General features: G+C 38.1%; 1 protein-coding gene across 13 annotated transcripts in view; it reads right to left on the bottom strand.

Annotated features, from left to right (window-relative positions):
* LOC105480503 (dedicator of cytokinesis 3) overlaps positions 1-14109 on the bottom strand; it is a 647888-nt gene that overhangs the window by 308649 nt on the left and 325130 nt on the right. For 11 of the 13 annotated variants that reach the window (XM_071091780.1, XM_071091778.1, XM_071091779.1 and 8 more), the window contains exon 7: positions 10385-10469. In XM_071091780.1, the coding sequence (XP_070947881.1) occupies positions 10385-10469 (85 nt within the window). Of the gene's footprint in view, positions 1-4143; positions 4321-10384; positions 10470-14109 lie in introns of those variants that run through there. The other 2 variants (XM_011739484.3, XM_011739483.3) reach the window with 2 other exon arrangements.

Here is a 14109-nt window from a genome sequence, read left to right as displayed (position 1 = left end):
CTAGTTTTATTTCCCTGTGGTCTGAGAAGATACTTGACATGATTTTGATTTTTCAAAATTTGTTGAGATTTGTTTGTGGCCTAATATGTGCTGTATCCTGGAGTATGTTCCATGTGCTGATGAGAAAAATATGTGCTCTATAACTGTTGAATGAAATGTTTTGTAATGTCTGTTAAGTACATTTGTTCTATAGTGCAGAGTAAGTCTGATGTTTGTTGACTTTCTGCCTGGATAATCTGTCCAATGCTGAAAGTGTGGTGCTGAAGTCCCCAACTATTAATGCATTGGGGTCTGCTGAACTCTTTTGTTCTAATAGTATTTGCTTATATATCTGGGTGCTCTGGTATTGGATGCATATATATTTACAACAGTTACATCCTCTTGATGAATTGATCCCTTTATCATTATGACCTTCTTTATCTATTTTTATGTTTTTTGATGTAAAGTCCATTTTCTCTGATATAAGCATAGCTATTATTGCATACTTTAGGTTTCTATTTGCATGGAATGTTTTCAATCCCTTCACTTTCAGTCTGTGTGTCATTATAGGTAAACTGAGTTTCTTGTAGAGAACATATAGTTGGGTCTTGATTTTTAAAATCAATTCAGCCAGTCTATATTTTTTAATTGGAGAATTTAAACAGTTCACATTCAAGGTTGTTAGTGACAGGTAAGGACTCATTCCTGCTTTGCTAATTATTTTGTGATTGTTTAATACACTCTTCATTTCTTTCTTCCTTGTTGTTTGCCTTTAAGATTTGGTGGTTTTTTGTGATGGTAATGTTTAACCCCCTTCTCATCTGTGTATGTATGCCACCAGTAAGCTTTATATTTTTGTGTGTTTTCATGATGGTGGACGTTGTCCTTTCACTTCCAGATATAGAAATCCCTTAAACATTTCTTGTAGGACTGGTCTAGTGGTGATGAATTCCCTCAGCTTTTGCTTGTCTAAGAAAGATTTTATGTCACCTCATTTAAGAAGGATAGTTTTGTTGGGTGTAGTATTCTTGGCTGACAGTTCTCCTCATGCCCCAACCAATCCCTCACCCCAGGACTTTGAATCTGTCATCCCATTCTCTCCTGGTCTAGAAGCTTCCTGCTGAGAAATGTACTGTTAGTCTGGTGGAGACTCCCTTATATGTGACATGATGCTTTTAACTGTTTTTAGAATTCTTTGTCTTTGATTTTTAAAAGTTTGATTATAATATGCCTTTAAAATCTTATTAGATTAAATCTATTAGGGGATATTTGAGCTTTCTGTATTTGGATGTCTTTATCTCTTGCAAGACTTGTGAAGTTTTCAGCTATTATCTCATTAGCAGGTTTTCTATATCTTTGCCCATGCCTTCTCCTTGTGAAACTCCCCAAATTTGAATATTTGTTTGCTTCTGGTATCCTGTATCTCACATAAGCTTTCTTTACTTTTTTCTTTTCATCTGTTTTATATCAAAAAATCTGTCTTCAGATTCAGAAACTTTTATTTATTTATTTATTTATTATTTTCTCGAGATGGAGTCTTGCTCTGTCACCCAGGCTGGAGTGCAGTGGCATGATCTCGGCTCACTGCAACCTTCACCTCCTGGGTTCAAGAGATTCTCCTGCCTTAGTCTCCCAAGTAGTTGAGCCTACAGGTGCACAGAACCATGCCTAGCTAATTTTTTTTTTTTCTATTTTTAGTAGAGACAATGTTTCACCATGTTGGTCAGGCTGGTCTCGAACTCCTGGCCTCAGGTGATTCACCTGCCTTGGCCTCCTAAAGTGCTGGGATTACAGCTATGAGCCACTGCACTTGGCCAGAAAGTCTTTCTTTAGCTTGATTTAGTCTGTTGTTGAAGCTCTTGATCGTATTTTTAATTTCATTCACTACACCTTCAGTTCCAGGATTCTGTTTGGTTCTTTTCTATGATGCATATCTCTTTGTTAAACTTCAGCTCATGAATTGTTTTTCTGATTTTTTTATCATTTATCTGTGTTCTCTTGTATCTCACTGAGCTTCTTTAATCTTATTTTGAATTATTTTTCAGAGATTTCATATATTTTCTTTTCTATAGGATCTGTTACTAAAGAACTATTGTCTTTTTTTGGAATAGTCATATATCCTTGCTTTTTTATGTTTCTTGTGTCCTTACATTGGTATGTGGACATCCAGTGTAACAGCTGCTTGTTCTAATTTTATAGATTGGTTTACATAGGGAAAGGCTTTTTCCTATAGATATATATTTAGTGTGACGTAGGATGCTTTGGCTTTGATTATAGGTGAGTGCAGTAGCAGACTCTCCATATGATTTCTTCAGCTATAATCAGTGTCAGTGGTGTTTGTGAGTTCTGTAGTGACTTAGACTGTGGTTGTTAATGGATGCTGCGGTGAGGCTTAGCTAGGAACAAGAATGTCAGATGGGCTGGTCCTCAGGTCCCTAGGTGGTGTATGTGGGACTCCATGGTGGAAGGTCAGTCCTTGGGCCTCCAGGCAGCATGCTTGGGTGCTAATGATAATTATCAAGTGGGTACTCAGGCCCCCAGGTGGTACATGTGGCACTGGCAATGGCAGTAGCAGTGGTGTGCCACCTCTCAGGTCCCTTAGTACACAGGCAACATCTAGGGCAGTTTCACGAGGGTGATCACCAGGCCCCTGGATGGCACATGGGGACAACAGTTATGAGTAGGAAAGGTCTGTTCTCTGGCCCCCAGGTGGTAAACACAGGTGTGGTGGCAGGAGGAATGCTAGTCAATACTCAGGTCCTGGAAAGCATGTGTGGGTACTGGTGGTGATAGGTGAGGTAGGTCGATCCTCAGTTCCTTGGACTATGCACTTACGTGCCTGTGGCAGTGTATGAGGCAGATTGGTCCTCAGTCCCCAGGACAATGTACACACGTGAACCAGTCCCCCTGCCCCTTGAATGTGTTGAATGTCTGCGCAGGTATGCAGAGGCTCTGCCACTGGAGGGAGCAGGGTTGCTATCAGTGGCAGTGGCCCCAGACATGCAGCTCTCAGGCTCTGGGGAGCACAAGCTTTAGCTTTCTTTGTCATGGGGGCAGTCTCCTAGGTGCACTGAACCACCCATTCCCCAGGTAAGTCACTGTGTGGGCTAAAGTGCTGAAGACCCAGGCACAATGCTGGGGCCAGTATGTATTGTGATGCTGCAGCCCTCTGAATGGACATAGGGGGATGTCAGCAGGGTTCCAGGGATGTGGAGATTCGGGTGTGTTGGACCCAAGGGTGGAAAAATGTAGTCTGGTGGGAGCTAGGCTCTCAAAATGACACCGTGCTGTGGCTGCTTGAATCTCAGAGGTAGTGTGAGGCCCAGCCCAAACTCTCTCTCTGGAACAATGCCTTTTCCCCACAATGGGGAGTTCCTTCTAGCTCCAAGCTTATCCTGGGTGGGCTGGCTGCTTTGCTTCCCTCTCCTTCCATGACTCCGAAGTTTCCTGTCACTTCCTTGATGAACTCCAGTATTCTGTCTTAGATGCTCTATTCAATATGTAGTTAATTACTCACTGAGTAGAAGGCAAGTGCCTGATGCCTCTACTCAGCCATCTTGATGCCGCCCCCTGCAACCCTCTAGTTTTGAATCCTGTTTTTTTTGTTTTTTTTTTTGAGACAGAGTCTTGCTCTGTCACCCAGGCTGGAGTCCAGTGGTGCGATGTAGGCCCACTGCAAGCTCTACCTCCTGGGTTCTCGCCATTCTCCTGCCTCAGTCTCCTAAGTAGCTGGGACTACAGGTGCCTGCCACCACACCCGGCTAATTTTTTTTTGTATTTTTAGTAGAGATAGGGTTTCACCGTGTTAGCCAGGATGATCTCGATCTCCTGACCTCGTGATCTGCCCACCTTGGCCTCCCAAAGTGCTGGGATTACAGGCATGAGCCACCGTGCCCGGCCTAGTTTTGAATCTTGACTCACACTTTTATCTGTGTATTCATTATCTGAAAAGTGAGTATAAAATTTTATGCCTAATTCAACCTCACAGAGTTTGAGCAGACAGACTCAGCATATTATCTATCATACTGTAAGTGGCTGATAATTATTATCCACAATTGGTATTTTTATTATTAGTATAATTGTTATTCTTTTTTATAATTAGTTATTATAGAAAGTCATTCACATTTAGAAGTAAACCCTGGCCAGGAATAATGATGAATTTACAAATGTTCAGTGCCTGGTGTTGGTAAACTCAACAACGAGAGATTTCATCCTGCTTCCTTTTGGACCCTAGAGGTATGGTACCACACTCATTTGTTGAATTGCTCCATATCACATGGGTAAGAAGAATGGTTGTGGCAGTGGAAGTTTCCATTTCTTTTCCAAACACATATATTTAACCCTATATAAAAGAGAAGTAAAATTAAATATTAATTTAAATGTGTCTGACCAGCTATATTTGCTTATTATTCAATATCCATGTATATATTAGCAATATTAACTAATTATTATTGAGTATTAATGTTCATTCATGGAAATATATGTTCCCATGATATATATGAAATACAAAAAAATAAAGTCTCCACCAGCTGGGCAAAACATCATATAGAATGTATATGCACAAAAGAAAAATTCACATATAAAATAGGTTTTTAAAAAGTAAAAAAAAAAAAATTCAAGCGTTCAAAAACAAATCAGGTTTTCTGTGGTTTACTGTTCATATCTCACTGGAAGGTTACTAGACTAAAATAAATTCCATTGTTTTACTTTACATCCAGGAGCTGCACTAAGCTGTTTTTCTCAAGTACATTTACTGTTAACCCATTAAAAGGTCTACCAATCTTGGTAGTCATAAATTTTCAATTAGAATTATATACAGAAGGAGTTTATGAAACAGCTAATTTCAGTATGAAACATCCCTGTTGACAATAACAAATCTTTTTTTATTTCAGTCATTAAATTTTGAGAGAATGATTTAGTCTGAAAGCACACCACATGGGCAGCCAGAGAAAGGCATCGGAACTGGCATTCTGGAACCTCTTTCTGGGCACTCTTGTCAACTAGCCTTCAGCTGGTCAGCCAATATCTCCCTTTTCAGTGTAATAATCATCTCTATTAGGGTTGTAATGCACTGTTTCCCTGTTTGCTACATAACTCCAGACTTTGCACTTACAAGGAGCAAAACATTGTCTTATTTATCTTTATATTCCAAGTGCCTAGCAATGTACATCCAAAATATAAATTAATTAAGAAAGGCATAGAACACATTGCTGCCTCTGCCAATTTTTCCCCAGTAGAGAAGTCATTTTCAGCCCTGTAAAGTCTCTTGTTCATTTAGTCTACAAAAGTCTAGCAATACGGAAAGAAACTATGCAGCTTTGAATATGCTAATCAACTGAATAACAAAATTAATTGCCTGCTATATATGTTGGGGATTGTGTTAAATATTGTGAGTCTTACAAGGAAATATAAGGCATATCTAGTCAGAATCTATGAAAGGATGAAGCATATAAAATCACTGATTTTTAGTAAAGAATCTAATTGATTTATCCCAGAAATGAATGTATAAACATTGAGCTATTAAAAATATTAACACAAGAAGACAACAAGCAAACATAAATCCCAATACATGATAATGTGGATGGATAATAATGAAGCAGGGGGCTATAATGTGAGCATTCTGTTACATCTTGCCACAATTTAGAAACTCTCATATTATGTAATTTTTGAGTGTCACATTTCACAAAGATGCATGGCTAATTAAGATTAACAAAAATAGTTTGTGGTGCCTTTTGAAATACTTTATATTTTCGGCAGCACCAATTTTCTATTGTTTAAAATGGATTTAGAGTTGTTATGATGCAAAATTGAAGAGCACTAAGGACTTCCTCTGGTTTTCATCATAAAGAATGCTAAGCACGGTGGTACATGCCTATAATCTCAACATTCTGGGAGGCCAAGGTGGGAGGATCGCTTGAGCCCAGGAGTTGAAGACTAGGCTGGGCAACATGGCGACATCTCGTCTCAACCAAAATAAATAAATAAATAAATAAATAAATAAATAAATAAATAAATGAATAATAATAAAATAAAAATTAGCTGAGTATGGTGGCACGCACCTGTACTCCCAGTTACTTGGGAGGTTAAGGTGGGAAGATTGCTGGAGCCCAGGAGGCGGAGGTTGCAGTGAGCCCAGATCACACCACTGCACTCCAGCCATGGCAACAAAGACAGACTCTGTCTCAAAACAAACAAACAAAATAAAACAAACAAAAAGAATGCAAAATCCAACTGTGTATTTAAAGAGACTTTTATCAATCATTATCATTCAACATTTGCATGGAGGCTTCATTTTTTTATTAAAAAATGCTATGAGTGTAATAAGTATAATCTTATTCATATAGGATTTTTTCCCCAAAATCAATGGCAAGGAGTATTATAATCAGAAAGTTTCATATAAAGTATTCATAATTTCCAGTAATAGATTTACATGTTAACACAAAAAGGTTCTAAAAGGATATTCTTTTGAATCTTGAACTTTTAAGATTTAACCAAAACATTTACTGTGCAATTTAACATATAAATCCTAAGTGGTTTTTAATAAATTTGTGGACTCCTTTAATTGTTTTTTATCATATCTAACTGTTTGTATGAAAAAGCAAAATATGAGATAAAAAAGACAGAACATTTAGCAGAAAATGAAATAAACATGGCTTTAATTGTGTCAGAATCCCTTTCCCGGATAACACACAGTAGACCTTTTGATTTACTCCTTCATTTTAGAAGGAATAACTTACTCTTCAGTAGTTTCCTTAAAAGGAGTTAAAGAGCATTGTTATTATTGTTGTTTTGAGACTCTGAGTGACCAAAATTCTCTTTAGGCTTCTCTCCCACTTGATTTATAATGTGGCTGAGTAAATACAGAATTATGGGTTGAATGTTATATTTCCTCAGAATTCTGAAGGCAATGGTCTTATGTTTTCTAATTTTTAATGCTGCTATCAGAAAGCCAAATGTTTTTATTACAACAAATCCTTTGTATGTAATCCATTTTGTTCTCTGGAAGTTTTAAACTCATCTCTATCTCTAGTGAGCTGAAATTTCATAATTATGTTGGGCCCTTTAAATCTAGAGACTCATATCCATGTTCTGAGAAAGTTTTTAATATGATTCCTTCAGTAATTGTCTTTCTTTGTTTCTTTATTCTCTCTTCTGAATACTGAGCTTCCTGAATTGAACCTCTAAACTTTTAAACCTTTTCTCTCCTACTGTTACTTTATTTTGTTGTTGTTCTGTTTTCAGGGAGATTTTTCTCTATTTTCTTTTTTTTTTTTTTTTTTTGAGACGGAGTCTCACTCTGTCGCCCAGGCTGGAGTGCAGTGGCCGGATCTCAGCTCACTGCAAGCTCCGCCTCCCGGGTTCACGCCATTCTCCTGCCTCAGCCTCCCGAGTAGCTGGGACTACAGGCGCCCGCCACCTCGCCCGGCTAGTTTTTTGTACTTTTTAGTAGAGACGGGGTTTCACCGTGTTAGCCAGGATGGTCTCGATCTCCCGACCTCGTGATCCGCCCGTCTCGGCCTCCCAAAGTGCTGGGATTACAGGCTAGAGCCACCGCGCCCGGCCTTTTTCTCTATTTTCTAACCTTTATTCCAAGTGTAATCCAGTAATCTGCTTTTTAATTTTGTAAAGCTCTTTGGATTGTTGTACTCTGTTTCCTAACTGTTTCCTCATTTCTCTCTGCAGACAGCAATCACCATTTTCTTCTGTTGGGCTGTCTCTTTCTTCCAAGGTCCTTTTATATGTTGTTCATTTTGGTCTCTCTCTGTTTCTCTTTCTCTCTCTCTCTGTCTGTCTCTCTTTTCTGAAGATTCAGATTCGTTGTATGGATGTTGCAAAACTGTGAGGTCTGGGCTTCTAGTGTACCCATCACCCAAATAGTGAACATTATGCGAGAGCTTTGCCTATTGATGCTTGGTTGGAAGTGCTGTATGGCCACTGGGTTTCACCATATGAAGGTTTGGGCAAGGGGGTGGTCATCTAATTCAGCCCTAAAGCTTTATATACCATATGTAATATGATGGCTCTAAAACTGTTTTATCTGAACTTCACTTATGAGCTCTAGTCTTTCAGCATCTCTGGTGGGATGTCTAAAAGGCATCTCAAACGTGAAAAGAAAATCAGAACTATAGATCCTTACCTGCCTCACTCTGCAAACTACTTCTTCCACAAGGTTTCCCATTTCACTTTTATACAATTAGGCAGGTCAAAAACACAGGTATAACTCTTTTCTGACCTTTCCCTTTCTTGTATACACGTACGGCAATTTAATCTATCAACAACTATGGTTCTGACTTCAAAATATATTCCGAATCCAACAACTTCTTACTAGTTTCACTCTTCCAGCTCTAGCTCAAGCTACTGAAATTAAGATCTCCTGCTTGAATGACTCCTCTCTACTTCTATTCTTGCCCCACTCCAATCCTTTTCCACACAGCAATCAGAGGCATCTTTTAAAAATGTAAGGCTGATCATGTGATTCTCCTGCTCAATTACCTTCACAAGCTTACTGTCACACTAAGAATAGAATCCAAAACCTTTATCAAGAACACAGCATCCTCCAACTATTCCAAGGGGAATTCTTAGTTTCAAACTCTCATTCTCTCTTCACTTTCCATATTTAATTGATCATCAAAATTTATCAGTTTTAATTCCAAACATCTACATTCTTATTGTATTTCTTGTCCATTGCTGCCTAGCCATTTTTCTTACCTGAATCACTACTGTGGGTCTCTGAATTCTATGCATGGGATTCCTCCCTCATTCCAGTCTTTTGCATTTTATATTATCTCTAGACAGAGTCAACATTTGAAATCAATATCTGCTTATGTCACTCTCATGCTTCTTTCAGACTACTGGATAGAGTCTAATTTGAGAAATACAAAGCTCTTCATGGTCTGACTTTTGTCTCCTTCTTGGCCTGACTCCCACTAACTAACATGAGTTAGTGGTACTCCATGCTGAAGTTATTAAATATCTTATATAGTTTCCTGGAACTGCCACTTCCACATGCTGTGTGCCTTTTTGGAATGTCTTTCCTTCTCCTTTCCTACTCCCAGGAAACCAGTCACTACCTCTAAGAGCATCAGTGTATACTTAAATTATGCTACACAGCACATATATGCAGCACACGTATGGCTGTTTGACTGTGGTCTATTGATTCCACTAGAGTTGAGTTTCTAACATACGGTCCATGCATGGGCTTCACAGCAAGCATCAGGAGAAACTATCCATCAATTCTCTAAAACTGATCATAAAACTTTGTATGCAAAGCATACTTGCATTGTCCTGGGAGAAAGTTTCACCTGATCTTCTATGACCCAAAAGGGATTAGAAACCAATATCCTAGATAGTGAGATTCTTTAGGGAATAGATAAGTCTTGTTCATACTTTTTGTTTTTTAAATAGATGGGTCTCACTATGTTGTCCAAGCTGCTCTCAAAATCCTGAGCTCAAGCGATCCTACCACTTCAGCTTCCGGAGTAGCTGGCTGTACCTACAGGTGCATGCCACCACATCCAGCTATCTTTAATCTCTGTATCTCACACTTATCAACCTATTGCATTGCATACAGCATAGTTAAAGCAACTGTACACAATTGCTTGGGTATGCTAGTAAGTACACACAAGGAAATATGCAGAAGCAATTGATATGTTATTAGCATATTAGGCAAATTTCGTTAGGTCCTAGTCCAGGCAATATACTTAGTACCCTCTAAGTTCCCTAGAAATATTACTTTCTTAAACAGACTCTAAAACTTATAAATCTCACCAATACATACTCATCAAATACATACTCTTCAAAATAAGTTTTTATCCAGTCTGTTAGTCTAAGCATAACTGCCACCACCTAAGGTTTCTTCTGTTTATTTATTTTACTTTAAAATATTGTACCCTTCATTTACTCACTTTGCATCCAGACTATAAAATGTAATCTTGATTAGTCAACCCAATAGATTTTTATAATAACCAACAGATAGCTAAGAATCTATATCAGGTTCTGTCTCTCTAGAAAGACTGGTACATTACTTCCAGGCTCAATTTCTCTATTACCTAATAATTGGCTCTTTCCAGCTTTAACAACTTTCTCTTTTAAACAGATGAGAGGAAAGAAACATAACTTTAGTTATGCTGCAGGCTGAAGGAGCTCTGGTTTACCAGGAAAGTCAACAAAGAAGTAATGCTTAGATAATCTAGTAAGCCCAGTATCCGTAGGTTACTACATTGGAATCCCATTTGGAAAGCTAGAGTGATAGATATGGCCAAAATAAGAAATATCACTTAAATACACTGGGAAAGAGGCAAAAAATAATAATTTTAGCAATGTTGTTTCATAACATTAGAGAAAATAAACAAAAGAGAAAAAATGAGGTATGCAGGAACAAGCTACCTCATATTAGATTTCTTACCATCTTATAGAGATCTGAGACACTAATCTGGTCCGAGTCCACTACTTCAAAGTCCTTCCGAGGCACCAGGTCCAGGCCCAAATGTCTAGTAAAGAGAGAGACTACATTCAGTATGCCATGTACTCATATTACTTATCTCTCTTTATGTGCCTGGGAACCCATACCTGCCACATCTTGTGGACAGACGATCAGACACTGTCCTAGCAGGAACATGTCTTTATAAAGCAACATCTAATTGTGTTCACTTCTGGGTAAATAAATGAGGCTAGGGATTTAAGGTTGACACAATTCCAGTTCAGGCAGTTCCACTCATGATGGTAAAAAGGTTTCATTCAGTATTACATTATATCAGCATGCTTGAGTTCATTAAGGATAGGTTTTCTTTAGATCATTAATAAGTCATGTTTATTTTTCTGTTTCTCCCCATCTGACAAACATGCTCAAGGTTTAGTTATGCATTAGTTTCATTAGGATGAAAAAAAATCTTCAGGATGTAATTCAAAGACAAACACATAAAATTCACCTCTTAAAAGTTACTAAATTCGGCCGGGCGCGGTGGCTCAAGCCTGTAATCCCAGCACTTTGGGAGGCCGAGGCGGGTGGATCACGAGGTCAGGAGATCGAGACTATCCTGGCTAACATGGTGAAACCCCGTCTCTACTAAAAATACAAAAAACTAGCCGGGCGTGGTGGCGGGCGCCTGTAGTCTCACCTACTTGGGAGGCTGAGGCGGGAGAATGGCGTGAACCCGGGAGGCGGAGCTTGCAGTGAGCCGAGATCACGCCACTGCACTCCAGCCTGGGAGACACAGCGAGACTCCGTCTCAAAAAAAAAAAAAAAAAAAAAAAAAAAAGTTACTAAATTCAAAGAGATGTATCTTTTTCTCTTTATTCATTTATTTTATTTTTTATTTTTAAGTTCTGGGGTACATGTGCAGGATGTGCAGGTTTGTTACACAGGTGAACATGTGCCATGGTGGTTTACTGCACCTCACAACCCACCACCTAGGAATTAAGCCCAGAATGTATTAGCTATTTTTCCTAATTCTCTCCCTCCCCTCACCCTACCCCCAGATAGGCCCCAATGTGTGTTGTTCCCTTCCCTGTGTCCATGTGTTCAAAGAGATGTATATTTTGGCTGAGTTTCATCTCATTTTCAATTTAATTAATACTGATACTGGTAAAGACCTAGCTATGCATTAGCACCAATATTTTAAGAAACGTTAGATAAAAGTTTAACCAACAAGTATTACTACTCAAGACAATAGTATTTGGAGGATCTTTGGGGCAGTAAGAAGAAGTGATGGTAATGGCAGTACTGGGCAGCAGAAATAACTCTGGACATTTTGGGTTCAAAATGGTATCTAATTTATGGTCAATAAATGTTAGCTCCTTTTTCACACTCTAAGACAACAGTTCTAAGCCAGGAATTCAATGGAGTTTATAGGGTTGTAGACCTCTGAAACTACTTATGACACTGGATGAGTTTGTGTGTGTATTCATTATAGATTTTTTCTGATGAGAGGGTCTATAACTCTCATCAGAATTTTGGAGACACTCTGTGACCACCCTACTACAAAACAAGGGTTATGAATTATTGTGTCTGGCAAAAGCATTCCATGGGATTATAGAAGAAGAAAGATTTTTTTATCTCTTCAACTAGACTATGAACTATTTTAGAATATGCTAGCACAGCTAAATCTGTAAGCTCTTTCTGTGCATAAAACTCATCGTTAAAAATAAAATCAGGTGCACATCCAAAATTCAGATTCATTTACAATTTATACCCTGTTTATAGGAAAATATGATAAAATTACATTGCAGTAAGGTTGATAAAATAAAAATGGAAAATCAAACCTATATGGAGGAGGTATTATAGAAGCAAACGTACTAATAGCATATGCTAAAATGGTTACTAGGATTAAGAATTAAAATTTAGATGTACACTTTCTAGCAGGCAAGAAAAAAAGAAAAAACATGTTATTATATGATAATTTAAAGGATAAAAACTATTATATTAAATGATAATTTAAAGGATAAATGACTATTAAAGGATAAAAACTTACGTTTTTCTGTCAAAGTAGTGTTTTTTTCTATTATCCACTAATTTCAAAAATGAGATTTTAAAGAGAAAATGGTTTTGAATCAAATGTTAAAAATAACCCACAGTTTTGCATAATGAGATCAGTAACAAACTTTTGGCCTTATCCATGATGGTTTACAATCTAATGATAAAACTACGCCAACTGAAGTTGATGCATTTAAATCTATGAAATTTTATTTTTCTACAATTGGAATCCTGACTTCTTATATCAAAGAAACACTCAGTTCCATCACCTCTTATTAGCTATTCTTCATTTACTTGAAACAATTTCAGGCCTCTGGCTTCTAACGGTTAGAGCATGCAAAGGCAGTGGTGTTCATGGAGTTTAAGAGAGAGCTGCAGTATATCCTTTCTACCTCTCTTCTTAAAAAAAGCAACTGACATTATAAAGATAATTTTGCAGATATAATCTCAAATATTTAAAATACTTCTATGGAGATATGGAAAAACAATGGAAAGATCACAAGAATATTAGCATTTTTATTAGAAAACTGAAATAGTACTATTTAAAACACTTTCAAAATTTTCTGTAGTCACATTATTTAAACTTTTTAAAATAATAAAAAATGAAGAGACAACATTTCATACATATTCTTTAATTATCCAAAATCTAAAAATATATGTGAACTAGTCTACAATTAGGAAACAACAACAACAAAAAAGAATGAGTAAATAATATAATCAAAATAGGTGTTTTTTATGGCCAGGTGCGGTAGCTCATGCCTATAATCCCACAGTTTTAGGAAGTCAGGGAGAGAGGACTGCTTGAGACTAGGAGTTCGAGATCAGCCTGGGCAACTCAGTGAGACCCCCATCTCTAAAAATAAATAAATAAATTAGCCAGGTTGTGATGACATGTGACTGCAGTCCCAGCTACTCAGGAGGCTAAGGCAGGAGGATCACTTGAGCCCAGGAGTTTGAGGCTGCAGTGCATTATTATTGTCTCACTTCATTCAGGCTTCAGGGACAGAGTGAGACCCTGTCTCAAAAAAAAAAATGTTTTCAGCTGGGCGCCATGGCTCAGGCCTATAATCCCAGCACTTTGGGAGGCTGAGGTGAATGGGTCACCTGAGGTCAGAGTTCAAGATCATCATGGTGAAACCCCATCTCTACTAAAAACACAAAAATTAGCTGCGTGTGGTGGTGTGTGCCCATAATCCCTGCTACTTGGGAGGCGGAGGCGTGAGAATCACTTGAAACCAGGAGGCAGTGGTTGCAGTGAGCTAAAATCATGCCACTGCACTCCGGTCTAGATGACAGAGCAAGACCCCATCTCAAAAAAAAAATGTATTAGATACAACAGTTTAAAAAATATCCAGATGACACTTAAGTCATTAGGCCTAGAATTGAGTGTATGTGCTCCTCTGTGGTAGTGCACCACACAGTGATGGCCATGTCTGGAGACTGGTATTATAAGAACTCTATGTTAGCATCATGGCAACCTTAGCTTGCTTGTACAGTCAGCCACCCACCCATATAAATATCCATTCACCCCACAGAACTTTCTGAGGAACTATCATGTATCCTACCAATGGTGTTAGACATAGAGAATACAGTAGCTTTGAGTCATGCAAATGTTCATATTCTTCATGTCAATCCTCTCTTGAGAGCAGAGTGTTTTC

The sequence above is a fragment of the Macaca nemestrina genome, chromosome 2 (genome assembly GCF_043159975.1).
Source record: "Macaca nemestrina isolate mMacNem1 chromosome 2, mMacNem.hap1, whole genome shotgun sequence".
Lineage (NCBI taxonomy): Eukaryota > Metazoa > Chordata > Mammalia > Primates > Cercopithecidae > Macaca > Macaca nemestrina.
This window is presented reverse-complemented; position numbering and strand designations above follow the sequence as displayed.